The sequence below is a fragment of the Hypomesus nipponensis genome, chromosome 3 (genome assembly GCF_054491055.1).
Source record: "Hypomesus nipponensis isolate SF chromosome 3, ASM5449105v1, whole genome shotgun sequence".
Lineage (NCBI taxonomy): Eukaryota > Metazoa > Chordata > Actinopteri > Osmeriformes > Osmeridae > Hypomesus > Hypomesus nipponensis.
The window spans coordinates 17,078,791-17,095,398 of NC_140363.1; the positions used below are offsets into that span (position 1 = coordinate 17,078,791).

General features: G+C 47.5%; 2 protein-coding genes across 3 annotated transcripts; both read right to left on the minus strand.

Annotated features, from left to right (window-relative positions):
* Positions 1-430: 430 nt before the first annotated feature.
* Positions 431-2,286, minus strand: wdr89 (WD repeat domain 89). The gene is made up of 2 exons (XM_084683342.1): positions 2,128-2,286; positions 431-1,984 (listed from the first exon to the last, which is right to left on the minus strand). The coding sequence occupies exon 2, from the start codon at positions 1,956-1,958 to the stop codon at positions 807-809; it is 1,152 nt and encodes a 383-aa protein (XP_084539468.1). The 5' UTR covers positions 1,959-1,984; positions 2,128-2,286; the 3' UTR covers positions 431-806.
* Positions 2,287-3,160: 874 nt separating this feature from the next.
* On the minus strand, positions 3,161-16,346 carry sgpp1b (sphingosine-1-phosphate phosphatase 1b). Of its 2 annotated transcripts, XM_084680572.1 has the most exons (3): positions 15,181-16,346; positions 12,227-12,316; positions 3,161-6,727 (listed from the first exon to the last, which is right to left on the minus strand). In XM_084680572.1, exons 1-3 carry the CDS (start codon positions 16,018-16,020, stop codon positions 6,176-6,178), a joined length of 1,482 nt encoding a protein of 493 aa, XP_084536698.1. In that variant the 5' UTR covers positions 16,021-16,346; the 3' UTR covers positions 3,161-6,175. The 2 variants fall into 2 exon arrangements, with proteins under 2 accessions (XP_084536698.1, XP_084536707.1); XM_084680581.1 differs by lacking the exon at positions 12,227-12,316.
* Positions 16,347-16,608: the final 262 nt, after the last annotated feature.

Below are 16,608 nucleotides of genomic sequence, written 5' to 3' on the forward strand. Positions count from 1 at the left end.
CTAAACCTGTTCGAAACCCAACCCTGGTTATGCCGTTAATTCTCATTCGGATTTATGTTCAGAGGATTTTTTTGTGTTCAATGCTTATAGTCTCGATTGTTTGCATAAAAAAATCAGCATAACGGATAGGACCTAGGATTCAGATAACAGCTGGCTCTATTTAATCAGAGATTAAAGGATCGCCTTTTCAGAATGTACTACTAGCTACCCCATTGCAAAGTTACATAATAACAACACTAGTATTGCAAAAATGTGTAACTCTTAGGACCACATTATTTTCGTCACTATAGAGGACTGCTGTAGTAGCGTCTGCTAAATAAATACATGAATAGTGATTCGTGGGAATAAGGTTAAACCTGTGAGGAAGCCTTTGATGAAGGGAAAACCAAAAAACAGGGATGCATAATTCCGAAGAAATTAATTTAATACATATGATGAACATTACTGTTCGATGTAAGGTAACAAACATACTTTACACATAATTTAGGTGTAATTAAGTATTTATGAACAGATCGAACTTAATTAAGGTTTATTAAGGAGCGGTGGACTACTTGTCTCAGAACTGCACACAAGCATACACATTTAAGTAAAACCTTGTGTAAAACCATAGCTTCATGCAGGTTGATCAAGTACTACTTAGTAAGTAAATCGTATGAGTATAGACTACTAAATGTAGTCTCATAGTAAGTTTTTGGAATTATGAATGAATACATCTCCCATCTAGAGATGTATTTCTGTACAAAACTGTAAAATCTGTTGAACACTCCCATTCCTCACTTAACATTTTAAATCACACCTCTAGCTCGTCACGCTTCTTCTCTTTTTTTGTACCCGTGCTTTTTATGTGGTCTAGATTTTAATTTGATTGCTGAGCCAATCTTTAAGGTGTCCCTCTTCCCTGACGTAAGCTCCTGGGCCCCAGGTTTCCACAGAAGCAGCTGGGCATCCTCTCCACCTGTGAACAGGGCCCCTCCTTCTGGGTCCCACACGAAGCAGCGCACCATGGCAGAATGACCCCCACAGAGCGACTTCACCAGACGCAGGCCCTTACCGCTGCACTCAAGCACATGGAGATCTCCACGGTTCTCTCCCCCCAGAAGCAGCAGACACTGCTCTTCCTCCAGCCACATCCCGCTTACAAGGTAGTCTAGGGGTCTCCCATCATTGAGTGGGGTCAAGCTTCGAGCATCGGGAGTGCCGAAGACCGTTAGGGGTTCATTGGTGTCTATTTGGCCGAGGTCCCACAGGTGCATGCCCTCATCGTGGCTGAGACACAGCAGCTGGTTCAAGTCCTTCCCCGCCCAGCAGACTGAGCTGGCAGAAGAGCCACTGTTGCAAGTGGCCATCAGGGCCTCTTCCTCTGAACCCTGGCTCAGGTCGAAAACGTTGACAAGGCCATCAGTGGAGCCTGATGCCAGCCGGTCTTTATTTGAGGGGTGAAAGCGCACCTGTGTAATGTCATCACTATGCGATTCAGAGTACACCCCGAGAACCCCACAACTCTTGGTCATGCGTCCATCCCAGAAAACCAAAAAACTGTCGTCTCCATCCACCTGTTCAGTGCCAGCACACAGGACCTCGTCACTGCAGCTCACGTCAAAGCTGCAGAAGTGGTGATAGGGATCACTCCTGAACACCTGAACAGCCTCTGACCCAGGTCTACGAACGTCCCACGTCCTGACTGTGCCATCGGCAGAGCCTGAGAACAGCACATCAGGAGACCGATGGGCGAAGCTGACTCCACAGAGTGGACCTCCATGGCCCTGGTACTCTCCAAGGAGGCTAAGGTTGTCCTTGCAGTGCAGATGGATGGAGCGGTTGGAGCAGCACACAGCCAGGAGTCCTGGTCCTGGACCAGAGACACGCTGGACGGACATGTCCAGCAGATAGGTGGGCTCACGCGGCTGGATACGCCGAGCAATGGACAGAGCTTTAAACTTCTCCTCCACACTCTCCATGGCAATCTACTTGCAATTACCCCTTGCTAGACAGACAAGACGTGAGAAATATTTATTAGCGTAACATCCAAAATGTAGAAAGGTATTCGCGTTCCAATTCAAGCACCACAGGCATAAGTGCAACTTCTTAGACTCATAAACAACCCGTTACAAAAAACATGTAACTTACGCTTTTCAGTTGATCGAATCAATTGTACGAAACTCAAATTTTGAAAGATTTTCACAAGATATGCAAGAAGTATCCAATCACCAACAATAATATAATTTTTCGAATTTTGAAAAGCACGTTCTGTCTTGGTGTTTTCGTTTTTACAATCCGACAGGAACCCATATTTTCGAACTAAGTTCCGCATTAGAATTAACGGAAGTTTCGAGTAACGGAACAATAAAAAGTGAGCATAATTCTCACCAATGTGTTCATTCAAGTCATGAATCGTGAAATATTGCAAAATCTTTCTCAGACAGATGTCTCCGAAATTATCTGAATGTAGATCATCGAAAATCCTGGTTTATGAATTTGACCACCAGGTGGAAGTAGATCCTACCAGGTTGACGGGCGTGAGTGTTTGGAGATTTCAGTAGAAAAGAGAGCTATTATCTCAACGATCTTCCTGAACAGTGAACTCTCACACACGGACAATGAAAGGGCTGGACATGGAGAGTGAGAGAAAAAAACAAAGCTTCGGTATGTGAAGACCAGATGGGCGAGAGAGGAACAAGTGGATAAAGTGACACGGCTGGTATTGTCAGACAAACAGAAGGTGCTGTCATTTCAGCTCCTCCCGATGCCCGGCAAAACACAATAGAGTTAAGTGTGTGTGTGTGTGTGTTGCATCCTGTTGCTGTATTGTGAACCTATGTGCAGCTTGTTGCAAGTGGCCACTGGCTAAGTACACTGCAAGTTTAGGCCAGGCCAGGGTCAGAAGTTCCCAAAACAATTACCAAGGTTGATCATAGCCTAAGCCTATATGCTGCCACTCGGCAAAGTAAAAGTCCCAGTACAGGGTGCAATGTATTTTGCTGGACCTGTGTTGTGTACTATACCTATTCTGGCAAACACAGTTCAGTGCATGTCTGAAAAAGACATGAAGACTGAAAAAGATTGTACACACAGATGAAGCATAAAAAACAATTTCAAAAATATTACGGGAACGATACCACCAATACAAAAAAAAATATTAAAACGAAAACCACTCCCGTAGTGACCAAAACAATATCTTTATTTTATAATTTAAAGAGAAAACAGGTTTCTTTGATCTTTTTTAAAATACATTTCACTCAAACAATATGATAGAATGTCAAAGCATCTTTTATCAAACTCTATTTAATCTACAGAAAAACAAGGTGTGAAAAGTGCTTAATGATTTATCTTATTTTCACATCTTATCTAACATAGAGCTACAACAAATGTATTGTTAACTTGACATACAGGAACATATCCTAGTTGCACATAGACATTGTAAAGATGACATTGATTAAAAACCAGTACAGATTTAATTTGGTCTGTGAAAAGGAAACTTGAACACATTGAGCCTTATTGAAGACACAAACCATTTATCAAAACATAAAATCCTGTCATGCAAATATTGATATGCATAAACAATAAAAAATAAAAAGGCTATTCAGATAGTAACTCAAGTCACAAGGTGGCTTTTTGAATAAAAAAAACTTGTGTAGTTATGACAGACTGTTCCACAGTTGAAATAGATTGGACCCAGAAACACTTTAACAAGCATGAACCCTGAAAGACATGGAACCTTCTCAATCCTTCCTGAACTACAGTAAAAGGCACTAGGGAATTCAGACACAGTTCATTAAGCTACAGAACAGCTAGACAGTAAAAACTATTTTCATTTGGTCAAAAAGTAAAAAAAAAAAAAACAGTGATCATCCACATAGAAAATTCATATTCTCTGAGATTTAAGATAGCATTAGAACACCTGGAAGAACAGCAAAATGTCATTGTTAAATTGACCAAATACAAAGAGCACATAACCAGACAAAAATCTTTTAAAAACATATCCAACAATTATGTCTGTACAAAGTCTACAATATTTTGAGTTGGGCAATCCATGAGTGTGCAGTGAAAATTCACTCGACGCACTGGGGACTTGACAAGAAAAACAAAAGAAGCCATCAACACCAGGATGTTTGGTTTTATCGGCCTTATCAATCTCATTTCCTTGTGTTTCCCCCATCTGCAGTGAGACTTCCCTGCTAAGAATAAATACGAAGGATAGTGCTTAATAAACAGACCAGCTACACCACCAGTTGTCTACTTCAAAAAATCTGAATTGTGTTCACAATTTTGGTCCCGTCAATGGACTCAACACTGTACTGTTCAATTCCCAAACCCTTACCTTCCTAAAAATGCATGAAACAAACACAAGCGCGCGCGCGCACACACACACACACACACACACATACAAGACAAGGCCACAGGATGTGAACAAAACACACCCCAGACACAGCTGTGTCTGACCTCTGACCTCTGCCAGTCAGCAGAACCACAATGGATGGAATATGAAGGTCAGTGCATTTTTATCAGGACAGTACCATCTCACTCTACTTACAAATTGATCATGGGAGTTGAAGCCTGTACAATGAGGAAAGTTAAGGCCGTTTTAAAGTTGTCTAGGGACTATGCGGGTCTATGGACTTTCTTGGTCCGAAATCATAGGGACATGATGCTGCATGTTTCTGAAATGACAAACACACAAGTCCAGCCCAACACAGAGCCAAATACAGTCCTGTCTAGACAAACACAGTACAATACAGTACTGCACAGTACTACCATTAATATATACAACACAGGGGACCCAATAACCAACTGCCTGCTAGTGGAAAGCCAGTGGCGTTATTTGGGTTACAAAGTAGGGTTGCCTCAACAGGTGAGAGGATTGAAGCAATAACATGCTAATATGTCTCCGACGTAGTAAAAAAACGTGCCACATTAGAGCAGCGAAAGCGGTAGTTTTACTCATGACTGTAGTCCAACTACCGCAGAGAAACAAGGAAGATGATCAAGAAAGAAGGAAGGAGGAGGAGTAACGAAGAGGTATGCTGAAGTAAGGGACATTGTGTTTGTTACTCTGAGTTTCTTGAGGAGGGACACAGGAGACAGATAGTCTTCTGACAGTCTTCCCTCGTCCCTCGTCTCCTGGAACCGCCCTTTCCTCCTCTGACACCACGACAGATCGTTTATAAGAGTAAGGGGGATCCCCTTCAATGACTTGACGGAACATGCATATCTTCGTATTACCCTGAAACCCTATAATCTACATATAGTACACATCCCACAGTGAAAAGGTGATGCTTTAGCATCATATGTGCCCAGTAATGGCTTTTCTCCCATCAGTCTGAAGTGAAACCAACAAATGCAATCAAATAAATTAAAAACCCTACATTAATTATGTAAAAAATACAAACATTTAGCCTTTACAAAAAAAAACAGAAATCGAGAAAACGAAAAGAGAAAAAGACAATTAATTCCCATTTACTTTGGGGGGTGGCAAGTGAGTAAGATATTATTGAGATCGTCATTAAATCAAAGGTTGAAAATAGGCCTGAATTATCCAAGTTTTTTTTCGGAATAGTAAGACACAGGTTAATTACAGGAACCTTTTGCTTTGCACCCTGCTTTAAGGTGTCATCTGTGACCAGCATACAGGGCGAGGACCAAGTGGCGCTTGGTTTGTCTGACTAGGAATTAGTGGTGCGGTCCTGAGGGTGCTGTGTAGGGTGAGGCACAGGATGTGGGTTAGGACGAGGGCTGAGGATTAGGGTTGAGAAAGAGTGGTAGGTTGAGCAGGATGTGGGCCAGGATGAGCAGGATGTGGGTCAAGATGAGCAGGATGTGGGTCAGGATGTGGGTCAGGATGAGCAAGATGTGGGTCAGGATGAGGGTCAGAATGAGGGTCAGGATGAGGGTCAGGATGAGCAAGATGTGGGTCAGGATGAGGGTCAGGATGAGGGTCAGGATGTGGGCCAGGATGAGCAGGATGTGGGTCAGAATAAGCAGGATGTGGGTCAGAATGAGCAGGATGATGGTCAGGATGAGGGTCAGGATGATGGTCAGGATGAGGGTCAGGATGAGGGTCAGGATGAGCAGGATGAGGGTCAGGATGAGGGTCAGGATGAGGGTCAGGATGAGCAGGATGAGGGTTAGGATGAGGGTCAGGATGAGGGCCAGGGGCTGAAAACAGAGCCCCTCACCATCAGGAGAGCTTCAGGTAAGTGAAGAGCAAAGGAACCAGGAAGAGCGTGTTGAAGCCCATCGTGCCGTACACGATGTATCTGTAGGGCAGCTCCACCTCCATGTGCTGCCGGGCCTTCCTGGTGTCCCCGCTGGGAATGCCGAAAAGGCGGCAGGCCAGCGGGATGGTGAGGGCCTTCATGAGGGCGCGGGTGGCCAGCAGCAACAGCACTCCCAGGCTCAACCTCAGCAGGGCCACAGCCACCAGGGAGACACTGAGCTCTGGAGGGGACAGGGGCAGCTGGGACAGGGGGAGGTCAGGCATCAGGCCCAGGCGGTAGTTGAGGTGAGAACCCAGGGCCATGCCAGCTCCACAGCCCAGGATCTGGGCGGTGTCGCCCCTGGAGGTGCTCCAGGTGTCCAGGGTGAAGGAGAAGAGGCCCATGCCTATGTGGAGGGTGAGGATCAATAAGGGGGCGTAGTGGTTTGTCTGGTAGAAGTTGTCAATCGTGTCCAGGGCTGGCTGGAACACCACCAGGATCAGAACGCTGAACGACACGCCAGCGATTATGTCCTGGATGGAAAACATACAAATGTGCATTAGTGGCTACATTCATACAAAAACTAGATGACAGCGTTGATGGTGATAAAACAAGCACACGTGACTCAATCCTGTTTATGTGTGTGTGTGTGTGTGTGTGTGCGTGCGTGTTTTGTGTTCCATCACTTCACCTCTCCGTAAAAGATTCATTGGAAGCCACAGAACAACTTCCCTGCACAGTGTGTGGAAAGGTTCCAAGAAATCCAATTTCCTCCACAGTTCAAACACACAATCCAATACCCTTCCCCCTTCTGGGTTTTCAGTGTGCTCACAGAAAGGAGGATTGCATGAGGAAGGGCGCTGATGGATGACTAATCAGTGTCCATGTGCAAGTGAGCATTAAGACACCTAGCAGTACAAAACGAGCAGCGAACCGTTCACCCTTCGCCCCCACGCTCCCAGGACCGTCCGTGCTGCCAGTCAGTCATTAACCTGCCGCGTCTCGGGGCAGGACACCGAGGGGTGCTCACGTGTCGGTAGGCGGAGGGGCTGAGAGATCACATGTTCCAGCCAACGTGAGGTCACATGCAGCTATCTCCGGGCCCTGTTGAGTACCCCCACACAGTCCAGAGGCCAGGCCACAGGTAAGACAGGGCTATGCATAACTTCAATCGACTTCCATGTCCACTGTTATCAGGGACAAACACTTTGAGTATCTTGTGGCAACTATGGAGAGTTCTGTGCTTTTAGATCAAAGTAGCCCGAACAGACATTGTTAGAACTACTGAACAATACATTTTAGATTAATTTTCCACCATGTAAAATTGAGTATCATTAAAGTTTGGGTTAGGGTTAGGCTTATAACTACTAGAAGACAAAACCACAATATCTTTGACTTAAACAATGGCCCTGCCTACCCGGCACCTCTACAACTGCGGCAGAGTTTCTATTGAACACTATTTCTGTTCTTGCTGGTCCAAAGGTTCAGTCTTTCCCTCTAATGAACTGAAAGTCCTGGGTGACACTATGAAGGAGACAAATAGGCCTCCTTATCAATACCCTTATAATGTTTTAGTACTACACTTTTACTGATTAAAGGAAGGACAGCTACAGACAGGTCGTAACGTACCGTTATTAACTTGAACAACTCGGCTTGAAATGCTGAAAGGAAAGAAAAGTCTGAAGACAGCCAGTCCACTTCCTGTCCTGCAGGCCTTTTACCATCTGTTCTGGGTCTACCTTGGAGATCTCTAATGACTTAATAGGATCAGCAATCAGGCCTCATTAGTTCAGATAACTGTATATCCCTGGTCTAATGAGACACATGCCTGGGGAATGAAGCCATGTTAGTTTGCTACAGGCTGAAGAAAACTGAAACATGATGTAGACAATAGCTCCAGTAGGATATAAAGCTTGTTTTTTAACAAAGAACGGAGGAAGGGTTTTCACTGGGCGTGAGTTTACAGTTGACAGAGAGCCAGGCCAGGCAACACAAACCACAAATGCATGTTCTGGAACACCACTCACAACTTGATCTGATACGACTTCCAACCAGACAGGGCATTAGACCCCATTAATAGCATTAGAACTGCCATTAGGTCCTTCTACAGACAGAATGTGAGCTCTCGTGGCCTAGCCTGGAGGGGGAGGGAGAGAGGGAGGGGGAGGGAGAGAGGGAGGGGTAGAGGGAGGGAGAGAGAGAGGGAGAGGGAGGGGGAGAGGGATTGAGATGAGATAACTCCTGTATGGGCTTGGGCAATAAAGGGCAACCGAGTCACTACTCTGGGTGTCACTTCAGCAGTCCAGCGCTCCCTGAGACATGATACAGGCATTACCACAGTAACAGTTACCCTGGCGACCGCCTGTCAAACTCAACACTGCAACCAGACTTATGACATCATGCCAACCATCAACATTAGCCCTCGGAGCTAAATGTTACGGACATGCACAGGCCCAGATCCAATCATGTACTGTATCTCTGGGTCCTGTAGTCATCTACAGGGCGAGCCAGGAGGAGACTCAGTTATAGGACAGAGTGTCTCCCCCCTTCCTGGGCCCTCATCCCTGGCCCTCGTCCCTGGCCCTCGTCCCTGGACCTCGTCCCTGGACCTCATCCCTGCTCAACAGCAGGGCCTGATAGAGCTCTTATGTCTTACCAAAACAAGGAAACATTTTCCAGAATGAAAAGGTCAGAAAGAATGGCAAGAGTAGTGACATATTTTTGTTTCTACAAAGGGGGTTTGAAACCAAAATCACATAACTTCTCTCAAAAGAAATATGCTTGTTTTACCTCATTATTTAACGATGTCTGTAATACTAAGCATAGCATAGGACAGCCACAGAACACTGTCTAGAAAACCTAAGACAGAATACAAAGACTATTATTGTCTATAGTTATCTATCCCAAGCCCAGCACCAGCCTAAACATGTCAGCCTAACCAGGTACATTATGGGGTTCGCCACCGATTTGTGAGTCTGGGACAAGCTAAATCAGGTTTGGTAGGAGAGAGGGCGTCAACACTGAGACAATCACAGGAATAGGAAGAGCACGTTTACAGTCCAAGACCACATCTGTTCTGTTGGCACTAAAACAGGTCTGGCCACGACGCCGACCGATCCTGGACGAACGGCAGGACGATGAGAGACAAGGGGGACGAGGTCCCTTTGTGACAAAAGACAGAGGAAGGACAAAGGTGACACTGGAACAATCGAACGATCCAACAACTTCACAAGTTCCCCCTGGCTTTCCTATCAGAGGAGGGTCAGATAAGCCACAGGCTCTTTACTTCTAATAGTCACGTGACAAGCCCGCAGCAGGAACACAAGTCACAACCAAAGGATTTTAGCCTCACCTCAGCACAGCCCTCAGCTGTGCTAGCGAGCTAGCCGCAAGCCCATGAACAAGGACACGACACCTGGTACCTGGCTGTGAGCTGAGAAAAGGTGACATTACCGTTTAGATAATGTTACAGCGAGGTCAAGTTTCACACTCGTAAGGCTGTCCGAACTGGGGATCACTGGCCGGCCCTGACTTCACTGGCTGACTCCTGTCAGCTAACAGGACTGCACAGCACAACATAGCACAGTCACACTGGCTGACTCCTGTCAGCTAACAGGACTGCACAGCACAGCACAGTCACACTGGCTGACTCCTGTCAGCTAACAGGACTGCACAGCACAGCACAGTCACACTGGCTGACTCCTGTCAGCTAACAGGACTGTGCACAGCACAGCACAGTCACACTGGCTGACTCCTGTCAGCTAACAGGACTGTGCACAGCACAGCACAGTCACACTGGCTGACTCCTGTCAGCTAACAGGACTGCACAGCACAGCACAGTCACACTGGCTGACTCCTGTCAGCTAACAGGACTGCACAGCACAGCACAGTCACACTGGCTGACTCCTGTCAGCTAACAGGACTGTGCACAGCACAGCACAGTCACACTGGCTGACTCCTGTCAGCTAACAGGACTGTGCACAGCACAGCACAGTCACACTGGCTGACTCCTGTCAGCTAACAGGACTGTGCACAGCACAGCACAGTCACACTGGCTGACTCCTGTCAGCTAACAGGACTGTGCACAGCACAGCACAGTCACACTGGCTGACTCCTGTCAGCTAACAGGACTGTGCACAGCACAGCACAGTCACACTGGCTGACTCCTGTCAGCTAACAGGACTGCACAACACAGTCACACTGGCTGACTCCTGTCAGCTAACAGGACTGTGCACAGCACAGCACAGTCACACTGGCTGACTCCTGTCAGCTAACAGGACTGCACAGCACAGTCACACTGGCTGACTCCTGTCAGCTAACAGGACTGCACAGCACAGCACAGTCACACTGGCTGACTCCTGTCAGCTAACAGGACTGTGCACAGCACAGTCACACTGGCTGACTCCTGTCAGCTAACAGGACTGCACAGCACAGCACAGTCACACTGGCTGACTCCTGTCAGCTAACAGGACTGTGCACAGCACAGCACAGTCACACTGGCTGACTCCTGTCAGCTAACAGGACTGTGCACAGCACAGCACAGTCACACTGGCTGACTCCTGTCAGCTAACAGGACTGTGCACAGCACAGCACAGTCACACTGGCTGACTCCTGTCAGCTAACAGGACTGCACAGCACAGCATAGCACAGTCACACTGGCTGACTCCTGTCAGCTAACAGGACTGTGCACAGCACAGCACAGTCACACTGGCTGACTCCTGTCAGCTAACAGGACTGTGCACAGCACAGCACAGTCACACTGGCTGACTCCTGTCAGCTAACAGGACTGCACAGCACAGCATAGCACAGTCACACTGGCTGACTCCTGTCAGCTAAAAGGACTGCACAGCACAACATAGCACAGTCACACTGGCTGACTCCTGTCAGCTAACAGGACTGCACAGCACAGCACAGTCACACTGGCTGACTCCTGTCAGCTAACAGGACTGCACAGCACAGCACAGCACAGTCACACTGGCTGACTCCTGTCAGCTAACAGGACTGCACAGCACGGCACAGTCACACTGGCTGACTCCTGTCAGCTAACAGGACTGCACAGCACAGCACAGCACAGTCACACTGGCTGACTCCTGTCAGCTAACAGGACTGTGCACAGCACAGCACAGTCACACTGGCTGACTCCTGTCAGCTAACAGGACTGCACAGCACAGTCACACTGGCTGACTCCTGTCAGCTAACAGGACTGTGCACAGCACAGCACAGTCACACTGGCTGACTCCTGTCAGCTAACAGGACTGCACAGCACAGTCACACTGGCTGACTCCTGTCAGCTAACAGGACTGCACAGCACAGCACAGTCACACTGGCTGACTCCTGTCAGCTAACAGGACTGTGCACAGCACAGTCACACTGGCTGACTCCTGTCAGCTAACAGGACTGCACAGCACAGCACAGTCACACTGGCTGACTCCTGTCAGCTAACAGGACTGTGCACAGCACAGCACAGTCACACTGGCTGACTCCTGTCAGCTAACAGGACTGTGCACAGCACAGCACAGTCACACTGGCTGACTCCTGTCAGCTAACAGGACTGTGCACAGCACAGCACAGTCACACTGGCTGACTCCTGTCAGCTAACAGGACTGCACAGCACAGCATAGCACAGTCACACTGGCTGACTCCTGTCAGCTAACAGGACTGTGCACAGCACAGCACAGTCACACTGGCTGACTCCTGTCAGCTAACAGGACTGTGCACAGCACAGCACAGTCACACTGGCTGACTCCTGTCAGCTAACAGGACTGCACAGCACAGCATAGCACAGTCACACTGGCTGACTCCTGTCAGCTAAAAGGACTGCACAGCACAACATAGCACAGTCACACTGGCTGACTCCTGTCAGCTAACAGGACTGCACAGCACAGCACAGTCACACTGGCTGACTCCTGTCAGCTAACAGGACTGCACAGCACAGCACAGCACAGTCACACTGGCTGACTCCTGTCAGCTAACAGGACTGCACAGCACGGTCACAATGACAGGTAGGCGCTGGTGACGTGGCACAGACTCACCAGGATGGAGTGCATGCCCATGTAGATCCGGCTGATGCAGACCAGGATGCACCAGCACAGTGCGAGCGAGAGGCCCACCATGAAGGGGTACTGGGGAGACACAGGAGAGCAGGCAGGAATGTGAAAAAGGAGTCATGTCAGTCTAGGATAGAGCACAAGCAACAGCCTTCAGTCTCCAAGCCAATATACTGGTGACTACATTTTGTATTCTATGAATATTTGAACATAAGCCTTCGGGCTGTTCCAACTACGTGGAGCACATTCACACACACACACACGGTTATAATACATTTTTGATGTAGCATGACATTTGGCCTTTAGTCATTTCCTTATTCGATTACAGAGCTAGAGGGGAACCAATGGGGGTTTGAGAGGGAGGAAGAGAGAGAGATAAAGAGAGACTGCTGAGGTTTGCACACTGGGCGGAAAAAAAACAACCTTTTGTTCCCTCTCTTCATTGTGGCTCTAGTGTTTTGAGATAGCTCGAATTTCCTCCCACAGCAGAGAATCAAATTAAACCTTCCCCCACTACCCTGCTCCGCCGCTCCTCTACCGACGCCCAGACCTGGAGGGGAAATGATGGTGGCTTGATGTTTTTTTTTTACCGAGGCTTGGAGCTCAAACCCAGGTGTACAGTGGTGACAGACCAATACCAGTGGAGCATATTTAGTTGTCTGTCCACTCAGAAACCGCACTAGCAGCGCTACTATGAAGAGTGGATAATACTCGGTCGTGCTTCAAACATGCGGCTCCAAACGATCAAAGCCTATCGGGAGCTGAGTGATCCACAGCAAGTTAATCCTGACTTCTAATCAGCAGCCTAAGGACAAGGCTCGTCGTCTCAGGAAAGCATTTGTACAGACATTGAGGTTTGTACGTCGTGACTCATGGAGGGTGATCTACAACGTAGTCACTCATCTTCAGACAGAGGACCAGAGAATATTCCCGGAACGTTTCCAAAGTTCTCGCGGTCAACATGGGTGTAAAGGAGGCTCTGCGTTGCCTTTAAGGGAGTAACCACTGAGTATCCCTGGCAACCCAGTCCAAATGAGCAGTGGGGGTAAACACAACTTATCTGCAGAGATGGAGTGACCCTGTAGAGTCAGTTGTGCTGGCATGCTCGTCTGGCTGGACGTCCACTTCCCCAGCTGTTCTGCTGACGTGACTGTGAGGTCAACTTGTGCCAGCCTCTAGGAGGCTGTGTGAGGTCGACTTGTGCTTCTAGCCTCTAGGAGGCTGTGTGAGGTCGACTTGTGCTTCTAGCCTCTAGGAGGCTGTGTGAGGTCGACTTGTGCTTCTAGCCTCAAGGAGGCTGTGTGAGGTCGACTCGTGCTTCTAGCCTCTAGGAGGCTGTGTGAGGTCGACTCGTGCCTCTAGCCTCTAGGAGGCTGTCTGAGGTTGACTCGTGCCTCTAGCCTCTAGGAGGCTGTCTGAGGTCGACTCGTGCTTCTAGGAGGCTGTGTGAGGTTGACTCGTGCCTCTAGCCTCTAAGAGGCTGTGTAGTCTGTGTGGTGTACCGCCCAGCGCTGCATGCCAGATATGCCGTCTCCTCTGTGATCTTCTGGATAGCTGGCACTTTAAACCAGTGGTCATCAAGCCTGCATGATGACCCATTCATTTGAAGCAGGTGTGCTGCAGCGGGGAAACATCTAGAACATGCAGGACACTGGGTCCCTAGGGAAAGGGCTAAAGACCACCGTTTTAGACCATCGAGTTGTGATTTTCTAATTCTCACATTCCCCTTCACTGAGCAGAACTTTAACATTGTTTTTACTTCTGGCTATCAAGCGTTGCAAATTCAACTTGGTAAGTTTGTGTAGCTGGACTGTGATCGATCCTGCCTGTACACAAACCCTTGAGGTAGAGAGCCATGCTAGGTTTCTGAGAGCTGTCTTTGCCTCTCCTTTAGTAATGCTCTCCTTCCACAGCCCTCAGACAGAAACATCTGGCTCTTATTACTGTCCTACACAGACCCAGAGTGTGTGTGTGTGTGTGTGTGTGTGTGTGTGTGTGTGTGTGTGTGTGTGTGTGTGTGTGTGTGTGTGTGTGTAGTAGGAAACATCTGTGAAACATCCCAAATTCTTGCTCTGTTCAGGCAAGTCAGCAGTGGTTATTCAGCATGGCTACGGCAAGCAGGAGGGGTTTTGAGGGACACACCCTGCAGCTGCACACACTTCTTACATCTGTCAAGCACAGCTGTGTAGGAAAGAGAGGGAGTTAGACTAGAGTGGTCAAGTGGTGAGCACCATCTGATATTACATGAGGTTAAAGAGTCTCTCTTAAACAAACATCACAGTTAGTTTCACTATTTGAAGTCCAAGACTGTTTGAATTCATTTGAATGTTTAAAAACGGGTCCCGGCCACACTTGGAAAACTCGTTGTGGTGGGATCGGTGGCCGACATCCAGTTGACAAACTGTCAAACTGTCAAGCAGACACACAGACTCTGATTGAACTGTCTCTGGTCCACAGAAGAGAGAAGCTTTAACTCCCAGTAGCTTATCAGCAGCCTTGCAGGAGGCATGCTATTCTCTTATCTTCCACAGCGGTAGATACAAGCCAGTACTGCTGAGGATGACTATTCTTCCCCTGCACTCAAGGCGTGATTCGAGTAGCAGCTTTTTGTCGAGATAAAACTATTCTGTTACAAAAGAATGGCATGACTGTGGAGTTCAGATAACAGTGGTGAACTGTTGCATCCACTGGACATCTAAAGCTGAGGATGGATGCTTGCCTTCTGATAAAGCATGTGTTTATATCTACATGTGACAAGGTATCAAACAGAAACCTTGTTCAGTTATGAAACAAGTCAGTGTCAATTTAAAAAGTGTCATTTTCTGAGGGAAAAAAAACCTGAAACCAAATGGGGAAGTTGTTTTAAACCTACTTCATCATCCTCATAACTGAAAAAAGTAAACCCTATAGTTTGTTGTGCTGATGACAGGGAACTTTACCTCCCAACGCTCGTAGGTCAGCAGGAACAGCGAGAAGGGAATGGCAGTTCCCGACATGGCGTGCGTAGAGGGCATACTGTACTCAGAGTTATAGAACATCTCCACCTTGACCACAGGCGGCGAAGCTGGTCTTGCCCACCGAATTACATCCTTGGTTGACTGACCAAGGTACATTACCCAAACCCATACAACTACAAGTCTCCGGCTAACATATGCATCCACGTTCCATATAAAGAACGGGAAAAAGGTGATATAAAACAGCTCGTTTCCCAACTCGGTTCCGAAGGTGAATAGGTAGTACAAAAACTTGTTCTCGATGATAAACTCCTGTCCCAGATCACCTGTTAGAGAATTCTTACGCAAGGGTTTAACTGTGCTCTCTGAGATACATGGGTTCCTTTCACCGACCCTCGGAGGTCCAATCTCCACCTCAGACGGATTAACATTATTTGAAACATTTTCCACGCTGTCACGGGCTCCGGTTTCGCTCGTGCTATGCCCCGACCTTTCAGACCCCGGAGTGACCGCTGCTCCATTTTGAGGAACATTTCCAAGTCCCTCCGGTTTTAAAGAGTGTCCGCTCGAGATCCTTTGCCGAAGACCATCTGTCTTCTCTCCTTCTCCACCACCACTGAGAGTGCATTTGTCACTTTCACTGGTGGGATGGATGGAGACGCCGTTGTTGTGCAAATGAGTCCGCTCAGTGTCTTTGATCTCCGTTGAGTTCTTAGAAAACGTCCCGCGCACCCCGCAGATCTGCTGAAACCGTGCGACATGGTGCGGATCTTGCAAATAATGGAACAATTCTACGACTTGCGACGATGTGGTTTTTGCCATCATTGATGGTGGTATGAAAGATCGCGCTTCTTTTTCGTCAGAAAATAGTGTAAGTCAGCACCAAAAGCTAGCCTGCCAAGCATTCATGAAACCCGTGCATCATGGCAGAAAGTGCTCAGTTGAGCGAGTTCCCATAACACACGTTCAACAAGAGTGGTATAATACAGCGTATGCTCCTTTCGAATCCAGGTATTTTCCGTTCCTTCAGATGATAACGTGTAAATTCGGAGTAAATTCTAACGTTAGGGTCCAACGTTACTTCACTAACGAGATGCAATTTGTGTCGCCCCGCTATCTTCCGTAACGTTAGTAGTATCCGGTTACTGACAGATCTATGAAATTCTCAGTGGCGCGCACGCTTGCTTGACGCATTCAGGATTCAAACGTGGCCGCGCTTGTGCATTGTTTTTGAAGGGTGTAAACACAAAAATGTCTTGCTAATAGGTAATGAACTATAGCATACATATACGAATTTCATTGCTTAACCGTTTCCTATTGTGAATATAGTAGAAAATGAAGAGAACGCATGTTGGTTCCTCAGTACAACAACGGTTTTTTATTATGAAACAGTATCCTGCTATATGATTTGAG

Coding starts and splice junctions, on each gene's coding strand:
- sgpp1b (XM_084680572.1), bottom strand. CDS start 16,020: ATGATGGCAAAAACCACATCGTCGCAAGTCGTAGAATTGTTCCATTAT. Junction 12,317..15,180: donor TGACCTACGAGCGTTGGGAG/GTAAAGTTCCCT, acceptor GTGTCTCCCCAG/TACCCCTTCATGGTGGGCCT. Junction 6,728..12,226: donor TGGGCATGCACTCCATCCTG/GTGAGTCTGTGC, acceptor TTTTCCATCCAG/GACATAATCGCTGGCGTGTC.
- wdr89 (XM_084683342.1), bottom strand. CDS start 1,958: ATGGAGAGTGTGGAGGAGAAGTTTAAAGCTCTGTCCATTGCTCGGCGT.